At 36.6% G+C, this 18,098-nt stretch overlaps 1 protein-coding gene across 1 annotated transcript in view; it reads right to left on the bottom strand.

Moving 5' to 3' along the window:
• Nucleotides 1-18,098, bottom strand: part of parvaa (parvin, alpha a) — a 199,033-nt gene that overhangs the window by 90,645 nt on the left and 90,290 nt on the right. Inside the window, exons 4-5 of the mRNA XM_028793917.2 lie at nt 17,879-17,981; nt 15,577-15,717 (exon numbers count right to left, since the gene is read on the bottom strand). Coding sequence (XP_028649750.1) covers nt 15,577-15,717; nt 17,879-17,981 — 244 coding nt within the window. The remainder of the gene's footprint in view (nt 1-15,576; nt 15,718-17,878; nt 17,982-18,098) is intronic.

Here is an 18,098-nt window from a genome sequence, read left to right as displayed (position 1 = left end):
CTGATTGGTCAGTTTGGCTTTGGTTGCTTAGTTAAATGTGATTGAAAGAGGAAGCCACAGGCAAGAAATGCTGAGACACACAAGGACACTTAACAAAGGCGCAGGAAGAATGCTGAGGGTACACATCAGGCAAGAAATATCAAAAATCTTTAAATTGATTCTATTTCCTGACTTTGACAGGTAACGTGGCTAGTTTTAAAATAAATGCTAATAAACGAGGGACTTTCAAAAAGTTCCCGCACTTTTATGTTTTCATAGTTGGTATGACGTTGGGAAAATTGCATCGCAAAGGAAGGTGACTATGTAGAAAAGTGATGTAATTGTTTTTGAAATTCTTAATAAATAGAGTTAAAAAAAAGTGCAGAAACTTTTGGAATGTCCCTCGTATATGAATACCATCGCATGTTGGTTTTATGACTTGTCAGTCAAAAAAGAAGTCACTAATCAGACAAAAACAGATTTAAAAATGTGCAATATAAACAGAAATCTGCTGCCTCTCCATATCTGTTCTTTTTAGGTACATTTGGATATACAGTAATCCCTCCTCCATCGCGGGGGTTGCGTTCCAGAGCCACCCGCGAAATAAGAATATCCGCGAAGTAGAAACCATATGTTTATATGGTTATTTTTATATTGTCATGCTTGGGTCACAGATTTGCGCAGAAACACAGGAGGTTGTAGAGAGACAGGAACGTTATTCAAACACTGCAAACAAACATTTGTCTCTTTTTCAAAAGTTTAAACTGTGCTCCATGACAAGACAGAGATGACAGTTCCGTCTCACAATTAAAAGAATGCAAACATATCTTCCTCTTCAAAGGAGTGAAGCAAACAAATCAATAGGGCTGTTTGGCTTTTAAGTATGCGAAGCACCGCGGCACAAAGCTGTTGAAGGCGGCAGCTCACACCCCCTCCGTCAGGAGCAGGGAGAGAGAGAGAGAGACAGAGAAAAAAGCTCAAAGGGCACGTATTCATTTAAGTATGCGAAGCACCGTGCAGCATGTCGCTTCATGAAGCAGCTGCACACAGAAGGTAGCAACGTGAAGATAATCTTTCAGCATTTTTAGACGAGCGTCCGTATAGTCTAGGTGTGCGAACAGCCCCCCTGCTCACACCCCCTACGCCAGGATCAGAGAGAGTCAGCGCAAGAGAGAGAGAGAGAAAAGAAAACTGGGTAGCTTCTCAGCCATCTGCCAATAGCGTCCTTTGTATGAAATCAACTGGGCAAACCAACTGAGGAAGCATGTACCAGAAATTAAAAGACCCATTGTCCTCAGAAACCCGCGAAGCAGCAAAAAATCCGCGATATATATTTAAATATGCTTACATATAAAATCCGCGATGGAGTGAAGCCGCGAAAGGCGAAGCGCGATATAGCGAGGGATTACTGTATTCTGTAAAGCACCTATTGCGATAGGCCAAGTCTGTCTGTCTTCATAAAACAATTTTCTTGGAATGTGGTATACTTATTCTTCATGGACATTTGTCAAGACAGTTCCATTTTGCTGAAATGCCATGAACAGATTGAACCATACACAGTTATAAAATTTCTCATTGAAAAGCATTGGCTAACTTGCAACTTCACCTATCTTAGAATGGAGGAACATTCTGTGAAACTTTCACTACGAATTAGCTTACTGTTTCAATTTTACCCTGACAACAGTTACACTAACTTGTACATTTTTCCTCTTTTTAGCTGCTACTGATGGCAAACAAATACGCAATATAGGCTAATAAAACACCAGCAAACTGTGTGCACAGGTAAGAAAGTTGCTGTCATGAGCTGCTTGAGCCTGCACAGAATGACAGTCCTCCATCTGCAAGTCTAGAGAGGTAAGTCCAGTCTTCCCAGCCTCTCAGGGCAAGCAGAAGAGAATTAGCGCATCACGACCTCAGCCCAGATGCTTTAATTTCTAACAAGTTTAGTGATCCTCCTATCTGTAAAAGTATAACATGCAATGAAGTATCCTGTGACATTAGGCATGCAGCAAATAAACACCCAGTACATGTATTAACTTCACACTAAAACAAACTCAAAACACCATCATCATGCAGATCCTCTCTGATGATGATGATGAGATAAAGCAAGCATTAAACAAATGATGATGGGCTTTATGTGTGGGCATACATGCTACAAGAAGTGTCCAGGTTTGGGACTTTGAAAACCTGGTCACCCTATAATTTACTATCAGAATGCCACATTCGCCTGATATTCATAACAGTCACTCGCTGTTGTAAAGTTTGCCTTTCACTTCTGTTATTCCCAAAAATTTGTCAAAATTGAATAGCTTTGCAAGACTCGTTTCATGAAAACTGCAAATGCCAGACATGCTCAAGAAAACAAGGAAATAACATTTATAATTATTATTTAATTTATGTTAATTGGCAATTGCAAATTGTGAGGGATGTGTGAGTGTGTGTGTGTGAGAGTGATAGTGGTCCTTATAATGGACTACAGTTTTGTCCAGGTCCGTTTTCAGCCTTTTGTCTAATCCTAGTAAGCCATGAAATGAATTGAGAATGTTCTAGAACTTACAGTATCTACTGAACTCAGTGTATTGAGGACTATATTGCCTGTACAGGCACTTTAATGTTACTCTATGTATATATTTTGTTACATGTTTAAATTAGCATTTTTCATGATTATAAGAAAAGTAAGAGGCAGAAAAATTGTTAAATGCAAGACAAGCAATAATTTATTATACAGTGGACTGGGAAAGTACTCAGACTTCTTCACATTGTGTGCACTCTTTTGTGTTGTAGATTTAATTTTAAATGGAAACATTTGCCGTTTTTGCCAATCAATCTACACCCATTATGCCAGGATAAGTTCCACAACTCTGAATCACGGTGCCTTCAGACCCTTGAAACACTGTGTCATTTTAGTGCATAAGAAATCCTACACTGAATTTTTGTTTTCTATGATATTTCTATATTAAAGCAGTGAAATTCAAAATGTTATTTTTTTTTATCTTACCAAGAGCAAAATAACGAAAAAGAAAATGCTCTGATTGCATAAAAACTCAACAATAACAGCTTTTTTTTATAGTCTTTTATAGTTATGTATGTTCAAACTTCGCACTCTGTTTGGGAGTGGTTTTTGCCCATTTGTCCATGCAAATTTGCTCTGCACATTTATTATAGGCTGTTCAGGAGTATCACTGTGCCATTACAGGACATTGTAGTTGCGGATCTGGTTGTTTGTGCTTACTGTTTTTGTTTTTTTTTTCTTTTTAAACATTTTTTGCTCTGCTTGTGATTTACATATTGGAACTTAGTTACTGTTATTATTGCCTTTTTAGGTAACTTTTTTGTTGCTTTTTTGAGTACTCTGCCGTCTTTTACTTTTCATTAATAAATATTAATTTTATAAAGATTCCTAGACTTATCTATGCTAGAGTTACAGTTTTCTCCCAGTGAGACATTTGCAAGAGATTTGCTTCTTTTTTTAACCTTAAGGCTTATTTCCTGTTTGAGGCCTGGTTGGGCCTTAAGCCTCCCATTTTTCAGAGGCAGGTATACCCTGGGTAAGATCTGTTTTGTGGGTTTTTACAGGCCTTGGCCCTTTTCTATTCTGTCGACCCAGAACCTTTGACCTTGTTTCTGATATCATTGCCCTGCTAAAAGATTACCTTTTGCACAAGCTCAAGAATGTAGATGACTGAAACTAGTTCTCTTACAGAATTTTTTTTGCCATTTCCACCATCTATCTTTCCAGATGCTCAGTCTCTGCTGACTAAAAAGTAGTGTCACAGTATTAGGTGTGGGCAGTGTCACAATTGCATAAATTAAAAAAATAATAATTTTGGGTTTAATTTCTTCCAAATAAAATTATAACTGAAGATAAAATTTCAGTGTAGGATTCTGTTATTTAGTAAAATAGAAAACTGGTCAGAAAACTGGATAATTTTATTGTAAATTACTGTAAGTTGGTTTCAGAATTGTATATTATAAAATTAGGCTTTGAGGTCAAGGAATCAGGTTACCTGAACTATTCTATAACATTTCAGTAATTATTTACCACACTGATGGTGATCTTTCTAATCATTAAATAGGCAATTATGAAAGCAATTGACGAGAAGAATTCATAATTAATTGCAGAATTACTTTGAGGGTTCCTCTAGAGTGCCTCTTTCTCTTGCATGATTTGACTCAAAATCTAATCTGCACATCATCATCTCATAACATGCTTAAGTGTCAAGTTTAGTATTTTTCCATCCAGCCATTTCAAGTCTAGACCATCCTCATGAAACTGTGACACACAAACACACACCCATCATCATGATATTGATGTTTTTGGTATCGGGACCCTAAAACTTCGAGATCTGTCAAAAACCGGATATTGAAATTTTTGACGAATCTAAAACTTTCACTTCTCCCCCATAGACGATAGCTTACAATGGGGGAGGGCGCAAAGCAAAAATAAATATTAATACATGTATATATACTGTGTGGCTCTGGGTATACTCGCACAATGTAGTTTTTTTTTTTTTTTTATGAAATAAGGGTAGCGCAGAGTGGTTAGCCGAATATGTCTTAATGAGACAAGGGTTTAGATCCTCATCTGGACCTTGCATGTGTGATGTCCACATATTCTTCCTACCATAGTGAATTCTTCCAAATATTCTGGTTATCTTCTAAAGACCAAGCATATGGGTGTCAGGATGATAAGGGACTTTAAGCTTGTCCACAGAGTATGTGTGTGTATGCAATGTGACTGAGTGGCATCCAATCCAGGATTGGTATCTCCGGCCAATAGCAGGCTCCAGCAGCAGTGCCCTCCATAAAGGTTTGGAACAAAGACATTTTTTTTTTCATGATTTATCCCTCTGCTCCACAGTTTCAAATTACAAATCAAACAATTCAGACGTGATTAAAGACCTCAATTTAGGGGGATTAGCATACATTGCATATATTTCAGTCACAGCATGTAATGACAACACTTTCTACATGGTCCCCCCATTTCTGGGGACGATAATGTTTGGAACATATCAATGGCAGGTATATTGCAGTTATATTTAGTACTTTGTTGTATACCACTTGCATGCAATGACTGCTTGAAGTCAGAGAATCATACACATTACCAAGTGCTGAGTGTCTTCTCTGGTGATGCACTGCCTAGCCTCTAATTCAGCCATCTTCAACTCCTGCTTTTTACAGGAACTTGTCCTGTTAAGCTTTCTCTTCAGCATATTGAAGGCATGCTCTATTGGATTTAAATTAAGTGACTGGCTTGGCCAATCAAGAATTTTCTATTTTTTAGTTTTGAAAAACTCCTTTGTTGCCATAACAGTATGTTTGGGATCATTATCTTGTTGTAGGATGAAGCACTGTCCATTGGGTTTGGATGCATTTGCTCAAACTTGAGCAGATAAGATGTTTCATTACACCTCAGAATTAAATTGTGCAACTGCTGTCATCAATGAATATAAGTGTATCAGTACCTATGCAGCCGCACATGCCCAAGTCATAACACCCCAACACCATGTTTAACAGATGAGGTGGTATGTTTTGGATCTTGGGAAGTTCCTTTTCTTCTCCACACTTTGTTCTTGCCATCATTCATAAATAGAAGGCTTGGTGTAAGGACAACAACCTTAGCATCAATGTCAAAAAATGATTGTGGACTTTCAGCAGACTGCTACTCTCCAATCTATCCCCCTTTACATCAATTAAGGAGAGGATGAAATTGCCAACTGCTTCAAATATTTGGGGGTGCATATTACAATTGAACTCTCTTGGAGTTACAATATAGCCTGTCTAGTACAGAAAGCTCACCAACACCTCTACTTCTTGAGGAAGCTGAAGCAGGCTGGTCTGTGCCTCTCTATTTTGACCTCCATTTACAGGTGTGTGTTAGATAGCATTCTTACCTCCTGTATTACAGTGTAGTACAACAGTTGCTCTGCCCCAGACAGACAGGCACTGCAACGGGTGGTTAAGTCTGCACAGAAGATCATTGGCAGTAGCCTACCCACTATCGAGGACATTTACACCAGCGGGTGCAAAAGTAAAGTCTCCTCCATTATAAAAGATGTCTCTTATCCTGCACATGGACTGTTTGCCCCTCTCTTGTCATACAGGAAATTGTGTAGCTTACAGGCTAGTACTTGCATAGAAAACTTGGGGGTTGGTGGCAGGACTGGCGCTCCAGCCACTGCACAAAAAAAAAAAAAAAAAAAAAAAAAAAACTCACACTGTTTCAGTGTGATGCTGAGGTGTCACCCGCTGCACTCAGGTCCCAATCCACATGATTCATCATGCTGTGGGTGCGGCAACACGCTGTTACCGCATGCTCCCAACTACCAGGTTGAGGAACAGCTTCTTCTTGGATACTACTGTATTAGACTAATGAATACAACATTATAAAATCTGACTGTACACTCTGTGTGACTTGTACTACACTTTGCACTTTATTTCAGTAGTCTCATGAACTAAACTATTTGCTGATACCTTTTTTAATTGCTGCTAATTACGGGGGATACTGCAAAAATATTTCTTTTAGCTATAGTTATCTTACTTTATTTTATGTATTGTTAGTTCATTTAAATTTATTGTGCTTACCTGTGTTACCTTTATTAAGTTAAGGGGCTATAGTGGGCACTGTTTAATTACCGGGACCTGGGTACTGAATTTTGTTGCTGCCTATGGATGCTGGAATGACAATGAAAGATCCTAGATAGAGATTCATCTTTGTGTCATCTGTCCACAGGACATATATCCAGAATTCAATAGGCTCTTTCAAGTATTTTTTTGCAAACAGTAATCTGGCCATCTTGTTCTTGTGACTAACTAGTGGTTTGCATCTTGTAGTGTGGTCTCTGTATTTCTGTTCATGAAGTCTTCTGCAGATATTCGTCTCTGATACATCTGCGTCTGCCTCCTGAAGACTGTTTCTGATCTGAAGGACAGGCATTTGGGGCTTTTTCTTTAACATAATGAGGATTCTTCTGTTATCAGTCCCTTTGCAATTACTGAGCTCACCAGTGTGTCCTTTTTTCCTAATGATATTCCAGACAGTTGATTTAGGTAATCCTAAGGTTTTACAGATGTCTCTAATGGTCTTATTCTTGTTTTCAGCCTCATAATCTTTTCTTTGACTTTCATTGGCAAATGTCTTGTTAGACAGTGGCAACTACATACTCCAGACATAGAAGCAAGCGTAGATATCTTATGCCTGCACTAATGAAGCAATCAAACACAACTGAGTAATCGCAAACACCTGTGATACCAATGTCCCAAACATTATTGTGCCCTGGAATGGGGAGACCATGTATAAAAAGTGTTGTCATTTCTATATGGTGTGACTGAAACACAGGCAAATACCCTTAAATGAAGGCCTGCAATGTGCACTTTAAGCATATCTGAATTGTTTGATTTGTAATTTTAAACTGTGGAGCAGAGAGTTACTGTAAATCAAGGAAAAATGTATCTTTGTCTGAAACATTATGGTGGGCACTGGACCTGCAAATCACTGAAATTAAGACAGAAAGGGAAAGGCTTACAAAGACACAATTAGTTATTAAACAGGCAATGTGAACAGCATTTACAGTATTTAGTACACTATGCTAAAATAACAAATCTTCAGCCATAATTTAAATACCGAGACTAACAAAGTATTCCTACTATTGGCAGGCTGTGCAGTATGGGACTCCTGTAACTAATGTAGTGTTACATGCAGTGTTAAATAAAAAAAAATGATATTTGTCTCTTTTTGCTACATACTGTAGTTATTGAAAGTTCAGAATTTGATATGCATTTAATAATTAACTTTAACAAAATTGTTCAAATATTATAATATATATATATATATATATATATATATATATATATATATATATATATATATATATATATATATATATATATATTGGCACTGATGAAAGGAAGCTTTTCAAAGCTAGACTATGAGAGTTAATCATTTGTAGACTCTGAGTTGTAATGTTGACCTTTGCAAACCTGTGGGATGCACATTGCTCTGTTTAATAAGGCCATGTGGAGACTGTACTGTTTGATGGTGCAGCTATTATTTTGTTTATTTTATTTTTTCAATCATGGTGTCAATTATCCATGCCTACATATTGTAAATTATTAATCTGTTGAAAAGCTTCTTCATTTCTGCCTTAACAATTTCCTGCTGACAACCTCCATCAGAATTTAATTTCACAATTACTCCATTCAGAAAATCTAAAAGATGATAAAGCAGTAAATATAGGTTAAACATTTTCTTAAAATTGTCCATAATGTGCTGCAGTGGTAACTGCTTGTGTCTCATGGCTGCAGGGTTCTGGACACTGTCTGTGCAAGTGTGGGCTTTTCTGTAGGTTCTCCTGTGCTCCTCTAACATCCCAAAGACTTTTGTATTAGTTAACTGGTAGTTCTAAGTTGGCCCTCCTATAAGTGAGCTGTGAATAATCTTAAAATGACATGAAGGTTTTTTGTGGTGTTGGCCTGTGACAGAGTCCAGTATTATTTTAGACTAGACATTAAGCCCGTTACAATAACGGGCGCTAGAACAGTAGTCCATAAACATTAGTAGGAACAGTCTATATTAAATGGCAAGGGATCTTTTACCTCATTAAATTTTTTCTGTAAAATGCCTGTAATTTTTTCTGACAGTAATACTGGCTTTGCTGTCCGTAATATGCGTTTAGTTTTCTGTCACAACAATGGGCAATAAGCAGATTCTCCCCAGCAACTGATTTAATGTGCGCGAAAATAAATCTACTTTTAAAAGTCATTGTATTGTAATATCATGAAAATTCGTATATTTAGGAAAACCCCTTCAACGACTCACATTTACACTTTCCCGGGCCAAGCTTCTTAATCGCAAATCTGACATCCTCAGAGTGAACACTTGCACAACAATGGGGAAGCTGGTCTCCGCGTCTCAGTACCCGATTGGATTTTTCGTGTTTTATGTGTTAGGTCTTACCTCATTTACCGAAATCCGATTGGATCGGCGGCGCGATATTTTATAGGTCCCGCCCTCTCTGTCTTGTGTGACGCGTCAGGCGGCCTTTGAAGCATCTGCTTTGAAGCATCGCACCGTGCCCCATGCATGTGCACTTCACCAGAAGACACACACACATGGACACTGGACGCACACAGGGGTTTTATTAAAGAGGATTGTTATGCTATGATATGTAAAGGTATTGAGGATTATTTAAAAAGCAAAACTAAGGTGCAGCAAAAATGAATGGCTCAGTCTCTTAGTCTTCTTTTATTAAACTTTGATCAGATCTAAATCTAACATTAGAAAAGGTTTGATAAGAACAAACCATTTAGCTCTGCAAAGCTTATCAATTACATTTACTGATTTTTTCCAAAACAATATTCACTCGGGTTCACTTTCTATCAATCTACTTGGTAACCTTGGTATTCCAGATATCTATAGGTCTCTGTGTTAATGTAACATTTATCCTTAACAAGTTTTCATGTCTACTTTTTCTTGTTGAAAAACTCACTGTAGGAGTGAGACGTTGGATCCACTGCACTAATTTGCTTCATAATTATGAACACTTCATTCATGTCAGCTCTTAATCTTCATTTACTTGAACTGAAAAGATTCAGGTCCTCCAGTCCTTCTTTGTAGCTCATATCTCACAGTCCCAGAATAAGGGTAATTGCTTTCCTCTTGACTTTCTCTCTCTCTGAAATATGGAAACCAAAACTGCAAACAATATTAATAAATGGATAACATGAAACTATTTCATGCATAGTGAGGAAATGGGGGCTCATTACCTAAGCACTGAAATTAAATTGCTCACATAAAGGCAAACACATGCTCACAAAAACAAGCATCCCAAAAATTGGATGTAAACCTGAGCCATCAATATTTTCATTGGAATGAAAATTGCCTTCACTATCCTCATTTTCTAAACACTATTCACATATTGGTAATTGCTGATCCTAGCAACCTTAACTTCATTACAGGACATTACAACTGGTAACACGATTAAAGAAAACCTGAAATTCTTTTTCCTATCAATAAAGAAAAAGTTTCAATTTTTTTTGCTCGCTATTTTATTTACTTGGAATATATAACTCCCAGGAGCATCCTACATATAAAAAAATTACAGGATATATAATAGCACACACAACTTTAATTATGAGTTGATTGCAATAGACAGCTGTTCATGAAGCTGCCCATGAACAGAATTATTATTTCTTATTTGGTTTTGAAGTAGATTGCTTTCGACAAAATTGCAAAAACACTGTGACATCATCCAACAAGCAAATGTATTTTAAAAATAAGTACAGGTTGATGGAAAAAATTGCAGAGCTCTGAATGTGACCATCAAAAAATTCTAAGTCCAAGAAATAGTCTGTGTTCTATCTTAAATCATTTTTCTTTGGGTGAATGCAGAAAATGTGGACAGAGTGCTTTTCCCAACATGAAGCTTGGAATGAATGAACGAACTAAAACTATTTTCAAATAGATTACCCCTAAGTATCATCAAAGCAATTTTTTTAATATTTCCCAACTCCTAAAGGGAAAGTACACCCTTTGTGACATTTTGGCTCATTATAACACCTAACCTGGCCAGTGTCATTACTTTAAGCTGCTCTGTATCTGGTGCTTTGGAATTCTCTCAATATGTTCAAAATGGCCTAACTACCTTATAATGTGCATAACAATACATCAAAGAAGCTGGGATGAAGTAATTTATTAAAATATTGGACTTCAAGACACTAAGAAATTGCTGGGGTGCACGTTGACAGGGTAACACTATCACATTGGAAACTGCACTGCAATATTTTGTTAATCTCTCCATGTCAAAATGTAAACAACAGAAAGCATGAATCCTCTGAACTACTGATATAATATGAAACAATATTGCAACAACCCTTAATTTACATAAACTATTGCAGCCATGGGAAGGATCCCCATGTGATAATATGGTGTGTATGTGAAGTTTTGACATTGAATGAGTTTCACTGAACAGTGAAGGGATTAGTTCCTTATTAATAGGACAAATTTATTTCAGAGGAATTAATCTGATTTCCCTGGGGTTTTGTTTTGTCCATTACTTTGTTTATGTTGATCTGTGTATTTATTTATGAAAATGCTGCAATTGTATTGTGGTTGTAAATATATATACATATATATAAAGTAAACTTCTTTTTAACTTAATGTGATCATTTTGTGTTTTTTGGCAACTTAAGTGCATGTACAGCAAAAAATGAATGCTATCTGCTATTAGCCCATCACCCAATATTATGGACTTAAGCATCTTCCTTTCCATGATGTACAATGGGAGTCAATGTAAGCCATTACTCATGGTCCAGAGTTCACCAAATATTGAACATTATGCACAGGCTGAACAAGAAGACATTAGAGAAGTTACAGCTCAGAGATACCAGATTTATTCCAGAACCAAGATAATTGAATTCTTCACAGCAAACTGAAAAAGAAATTAAAAACAGACTGGAACAAAAGTTTAAAGAATATGAATGGGATTAACAAATGTGGCATAAATGTCATTTACGTAATGTTTAATTTAAAATAAGTTCTTTAAAAAGGACCCTGAAACTAAACTAGAAGAATTTTATAAAGAAATTCTATAAATGGAATCTGCTGTCTAGGAGTTGAAATTTCAACTTAGCATTAAGTAACCTGCAAGGTTACTTCATTAGTAGGAATGGAGCCTGATATTACATATGTGCTGGAACAGTAATAACTAGATATAAATAGTCTCACATCTGTTCAGTTTAAGGCCTCTAAAACAAGACTTCTTAATCAAGAGTGGTTTTAGTGTAGGTGCAGTATTACTAAAAAAGCCCCACCACGTTGAACTGATGGTCAGGATACTTTACACAAATCAAGTTTCAAGAGAGGAAACATTGTTATCTATTAATTTGTACATAACACCTGTTCAAAGTGTTTGGCCTTTTTAGAAGCAACTGTTATAGTGCTTTAAAAGTTACCTTCTAATGAGTCTGTAGTCCTAAAAGAAGACTTCAGAAATTACATGGAAAATAATACAGATATTAAATGAGAAGTGTGATTGGGATCAAAGCCTGATCTGAATCCAAGTACTAAATTTCTTTGGGTTGTGCATGTTAATCAACATCCTCAAACAGTAGATTGCTAAACAAATGTCAAGTATAAGAGTCCAGTTTCTTTACTGAGGTTATATGTGTTGAACACTATAGTAAACAGAGGTGCTGAACTGTCACTGTAACTCCCTGAAATATGCCAGCAGGATTAAGATGGTTGCACCAGTGGTGATGACGAAAATGAACAGCCTGTTCAGGCCATGGAGAATGACTTTCCGTCAATATCAGATAGGGTCTGACAATGGGTCATGGTACAATAAAACAAGCAATTTAATATTAAATATAATAAGAATCAGATTATTAAGTACCAGAGTACTAGAGGGCGGTGTAAGAATAGGAACGGAAAACTGTGAGAAAGGAATTCAGAAATCAAGAAGAAATAAATACTTCTTTAAAGACGCAGTGTGCATATAGAATTTCCGGCCAAGCAGGATTACATGTGAAAGTGATAAATAAATCAGGCTTTCCGAATTTACGTACTATGGCCATGGCATCCTGATAGTTTTGTTGCATGTATCTTGGACTTCCTGGAAATGTGGATGGTAATATGATCATTTTGCCTACACGAACGTTGTTATTTTCAGCGTTTGCTTGCAGTCCGTCTGATAGTTCGACGCGCAGATCTTGTTGATGTAATCTGAGATAGTTGAGATGCACACCCTCTGTTTTAACATACGCATCTACGACGTACTGTTGGAATAGTTTGCCGCTGAAGTGCAAAATACTAAATGTATTCCTCATTGATAATCTGTATGCGTAAAATTGGCATTGAGTAAGCCTTATTCACTTGGCGGTTCTTTTATCGGGAACATGTTGTAAGTCTTTGTGCCAGCCAATGTCTCCATAAGGGAATAAAAGTGGGTAAACCATAGGATCGCAATTCATATTGAGCGTGGAAATCTGTTTACAGGAGTTGCCTATGGGATAGATGCAAATGTCCCTTTCGGCAGGCGTTTCGCCATCTTCTCCGACGAAAATCGCTGCAATATCGGTGTGACATGTCGAGGCATTGTATCGTCGTAAATCCTGCCATGGGGTTTCCTTGAAAACCATTCGTACAGATGCTGTTGGATTGGACTGAGCGATTTCATGCATGTGTTTGTATGATTTAGCGAAGGGGTTGATGGTTCTGAGCATGGAATCTAGCTGGAGAAGTACATTTTCACTGCATGCAGAATTTGCTTTATTTTTAAGCGTACTTTAGTAACTTGCGCTGTGTCAAAAACATACAACTGTCCATATCCTGGAGAGGTAGAAGTGTTAGCGTATAGTGGAGAGATTTGGTGATAAATTTGCCCGTGTATTTTAAAACAGTATGGTCCGTGGCCAGGAGGTTGAGTTATCTGTGCACCCATGGAAGCAAACGCTAGAAAAGGGATGTATTCTCAAATGTGTTCACGATACTTTTTAGCTTCTGATGTTTGCTGTGTAAGAAGCTGTTGTAAAGACACGGGTGGCTCCCGCAAGGGTGGTAAAGCTACTTTACCGTTGTGGCAGCACCTCGAGTACTTGTTGGATGTATTACGCTCAGCAGGCCAGTATAGTGCATGACATGGAAGACGACGAATAGGAATTGAGAAATGCCGTGTCGGCTGCATGTGAGCGGGACCGGTTTTGAAGTGGAAGCAGGACGAACCAGAAGAGAAATATATATAAGAGATTAACAGAATAATATAATTAAATATATTCCATCATAACTCAAATTAACCAAAGTCAGGCAGTAGGAAGGACATCAAGTGTCATCAAGGGAACCTTTTGAATGCATCTGGATTGTACAATGGGGATGACTATACAACTTACTGTCTTGGGCTACTGTGACTACAAGGGGTTCTCTGGATTTGTAAATCTTTATCATTAAAGAAGAGGACTCTGTCCAGTTTGATTACAGTGGGTGAGGTCCACAGTGGTGATCGAGACTCTACCTACCAGACCTAGCAGTCTCTATTCTAACAGATAATTTTGACATATGTGACTTTTTAGCTTTGTGTGGTGACAAGAACAGTTAATTTTCTAACTATTTTATAGTCTGCCAATCCAAGGACCAAGGAGTCCAATCACACTTTTATGCATCCACGTGAAAGCCTGCACAATGGTCTAAGACACCAGCCAAAATGTGAACCTTTGACTCGGGAAGAGAAATGACTAATTCTCTTTTAGTCCTATACTACTGTAGTATCTGATTATTGCTTCTAATGCAAATTCAAGAATAGCCAAGTGTCACAAATTTGGGATTAGAGTCTACATTGTATTGGGCAGTTCTAGTGATGCTGGTACTAAATATGTGGATGAAGTTATTCAATCCCGGTGTCAGTGTAGAACATGATACTCTTATCTTTGATGATGAGCTGTATATCGTGAATATGTATATAAGCAATATAAATTCCTCTATGTGGTTTTGGGCTTATTCCCTATGATATGATGTAAAGATAACCACTAAAGGAAGACATTTGCAAGGTGGAGGGGACAAACTTCCTCAATGATCCTTACGTGTTTTTGTCACAAGCAGCATACTTATGGTAGGGATGCCATTCTATTCTTGGAGGTGGTGTTTCCTGGCAAAAATGCAATGGTTAGGACAACCATGTAGGTCAGTCAAGTTAAAGCCCAAAGAATATACAGTAAAGTGGAATCCCAAAATGGGCTGAACACCCAAAAAATGAAGTGTGTATGTGGAATTTGATGCCAATTAGGTGACAGATACATGTGAGTCATATCCAGGGTTTCACAGAAATTAAAAAAAAATCAAAACATCAAAAATAATTAAGCTGAAGTGTGAAGTATGTCAGTTATGCACTGGTAACCCCTTTGCTTTTTATAGGTTGATTTTTTCAAACTTCTGCCAAAGCTCATTGACCATCTGAGTATCGAGTAGCAAAAGGCATATCATGATTTGAAACCATGACAGTTTGACTTTTTCTTCACTGAAGCACACAGCACGTCTCCTGTGGTATCTGTCAAGTAGAAATTGCTTTCTTTTTATAACAGTGATCTTCAAACTGAAACTGTGTCCAGCTGATGCTCACAATTATACCACAGAAGCATGTGGTTTTATTGAGTTGTGCACATGCGTTAAGACTCATTTATCAGATTATGCCTGAAACTAGAAAATGTAACAACTACTCTTGCAAAAACTTCAGGGGGCATTTTGTCTTTTATCTTATGTTCAATATAACTGCCTTGTAGAAATTCAGGGCTGTTCTACTGCAATGCTTCTATAGCAAGGTGGTTAAAAATTTTACATATATTAAGCACAATATATTTCTGTAAAATAGCTGGTGAAAACATGAAAATACTACAATATCAGTTAAAGAGCTTAAACAGCAATATATAACAACCATTATTTAGTTATAAAACATCATTAAATTATTCAAACATGCCAATCAGTTAATTGCACTGTCTAGGAATACAACTTGGGAAAGTAATTACTCTATAGTTTTCAGGGAATCATCTTTATGAAAACAAGTGTCTCATTTAAAATCTTTTAAATATGAAAAGCAACAATGTAAAACTTACAGTCCACATTCCATTTGATGCTCCTGGTGGACACCTTGAGTGTGTCGTTGATTTTCTCTAAAACAGTCTGAAGCTTTTGTTTCTGTGCAATCTCCGATTGAGTTACTTCAGCCACATTCAGTCTCTCTCCCTCCAACTTTTCTAGCAACAAAATAAATGTGTCATGAAGAAGCAACAGCACACTGCAACAGAGGAGTTATTTTTCAAACTCAATAAACAAACAAAATAAAAATTATTACATCAATACTTTACATTTAATTTGCTGAACTAACAGGAATGCAAAGATATGCTCACTTGGAATTATTTTAATAGGAACAATAAGAAAAAATACTGATCGTGTTTACCCACATATGCCAAAAAGGCAATTCTGAGTAAAAAAAAAGTTTAAGTACTCTACTTATATAGTTAATGCTTCTGCCTCACAACTTCAGGGACCCATGTTTAATTATGAGCTCTGTGTCTGAGTATAACTGCTTTAATTGAAATGTTCTGTGCACAAAATTTAGAGCACTACCTTATTAAATATGCATAAGAATGTTATAAAAGGGAGATGTCTGCTAAAATAGTGCAGTGACATTTACTTAACAGTGGATAAACTTAAACACAAACAGAAATGAAACCTGCTCTAAGTTAACTAAACGTTGCAGAGCCTAGTTGTCCTGCTTTAGGATCTTCTTGGTATGATTAATAAAATGCTAAAATGGTTTTAAAAGTTGCATTATTTCTAACAAAAAAGACCTTCACAGCTGAGAATTGTTAAAGTAGTAGCAGTGGTAGTACAGGGTGAGTCAAAATTATGTTAACATTTGAATGGTGGAAACAATTTATTCACAAAACACACTTCAGATGTGAAAGATGGTTTACAGGAATGTCTCAACCTGTTCGCCATCATGTTCAACATATGTGGTACATAAATTGTCTACAAAAATTGTATACAAGTATATACATAGCAGTACCATTAGTGTTAACATAATTTTGACTCACCCTGTACCAGCTGAAGTTGCATGTAGGTGGGGCAAAAGGAGTGCTAGAGGAATTTTAAAGTGTTACTTTACATTTCTCTCACTGTTACCTGAGAGATGTGTACTGGCCTACTTCACTCATTATCTATTCTAGCAAGTGGTAAAATATTCTTCTGTGCATTTCACAAAGCTGTTATTACACAGTGTAAAATTAACTTCAACCAGTTCCTAGAAGTACCTGTAATGGAAAGATAAGGAACATAAAACAATTGTAAAGCAAAACACAGAAAATAAATTTTACATAACAAATTGCTCCTTCTAAACATACTAGAGAGTTTCACTATTTTTTTGTTAATAAATTTACAAGTTTAGCTGAGCAGAACATTTATAATCACTACATTTAATAAAATCTTAATATTAATGATGATCATTTTAATACTCTGTAATCTAAGTTATATAAAGCAAAATAATTAATAATTGGCTTCTGCATACCTGTACTGTATATTACTTTGGGGTAAACAAATTAACAAACAGTGCATTTTTCACACTAAGAATTTTGGTAAGTTAATTGCCAAAACTAAAATTCTTTAAGTTCTCATGATTATCTGTTACTAATTCTTTCCATTCTCTACTTTTTTCCAAATTAATGACCAAGCTGTCACTCTGTCCATGGAATAATACATCAGAGTATTAGTGAACCTTTGGCATCAGTGATTACAGACATATTATCAAACCTTCAGATGAATGTATCAACATTGTGGGCACTAGCCTGGGCTGAAAAATATTTTAGGACACCCAAGAAGTGGGTGACCAGTTGCCCTCAATCAACCATATATTAATACTGCAAAGGACTGTGGGAACCAGGAGATGTGTCTTTTCCATCTATACAGTAATCAGAAATTTTAACATTTTCTTGTTCTATGCCATATTTTGTATTAGCTTGATTTCTCTTACATTCCAAAATCTGGGCTCTGTTTACTGATAAATATAAATACACTGAAGTTTCACATATTCCACTTTTAGAAGCAGTGGATAATGCATGCTTGTAAATATTGTGTCCTTTGGTCATTATTTTATTAATTTACATTTAAAAATCTATGTACACTCTCTCTGAGTCTATTCTTACCGATGAGCACTATATACGGATAAACTAAATTGAAGTGAGTGTCAAAGGGCAGAAATACTAGTATAATAATAAGGCATGGCACCCTGAATAACTACACCGAGTAAATAATAGAAAAGTACAGCTTTTTTAATCAAAACAAGGCAGTATGCACTTGTACAGTTTCATTTTGTGTACATATAAGGGAGAAAAGAAAATGGGAGATAGGGGAAGTTACCAAATAGCTTCTGGAGCACTTGTCCATCATATAGATCCTCAGCCAGATCCTTGACAATGATTCTCTCACCAACTAGCACATCATTGATCCAGTCTATTAACACCTGCAGAGAAACAAATAAGGGAGATGCTCAGTCATTAAAAACAGAAAAACTTTTACACCTCTCAAAGAGATAAACATGACCCATGTTCTTTGTTTTTAGGACCACCTTCCCCCAAGA

This window comes from Erpetoichthys calabaricus, chromosome 2 (genome assembly GCF_900747795.2).
Source record: "Erpetoichthys calabaricus chromosome 2, fErpCal1.3, whole genome shotgun sequence".
Classification (NCBI taxonomy): Eukaryota; Metazoa; Chordata; class Cladistia; order Polypteriformes; family Polypteridae; genus Erpetoichthys; species Erpetoichthys calabaricus.
This window is presented reverse-complemented; position numbering and strand designations above follow the sequence as displayed.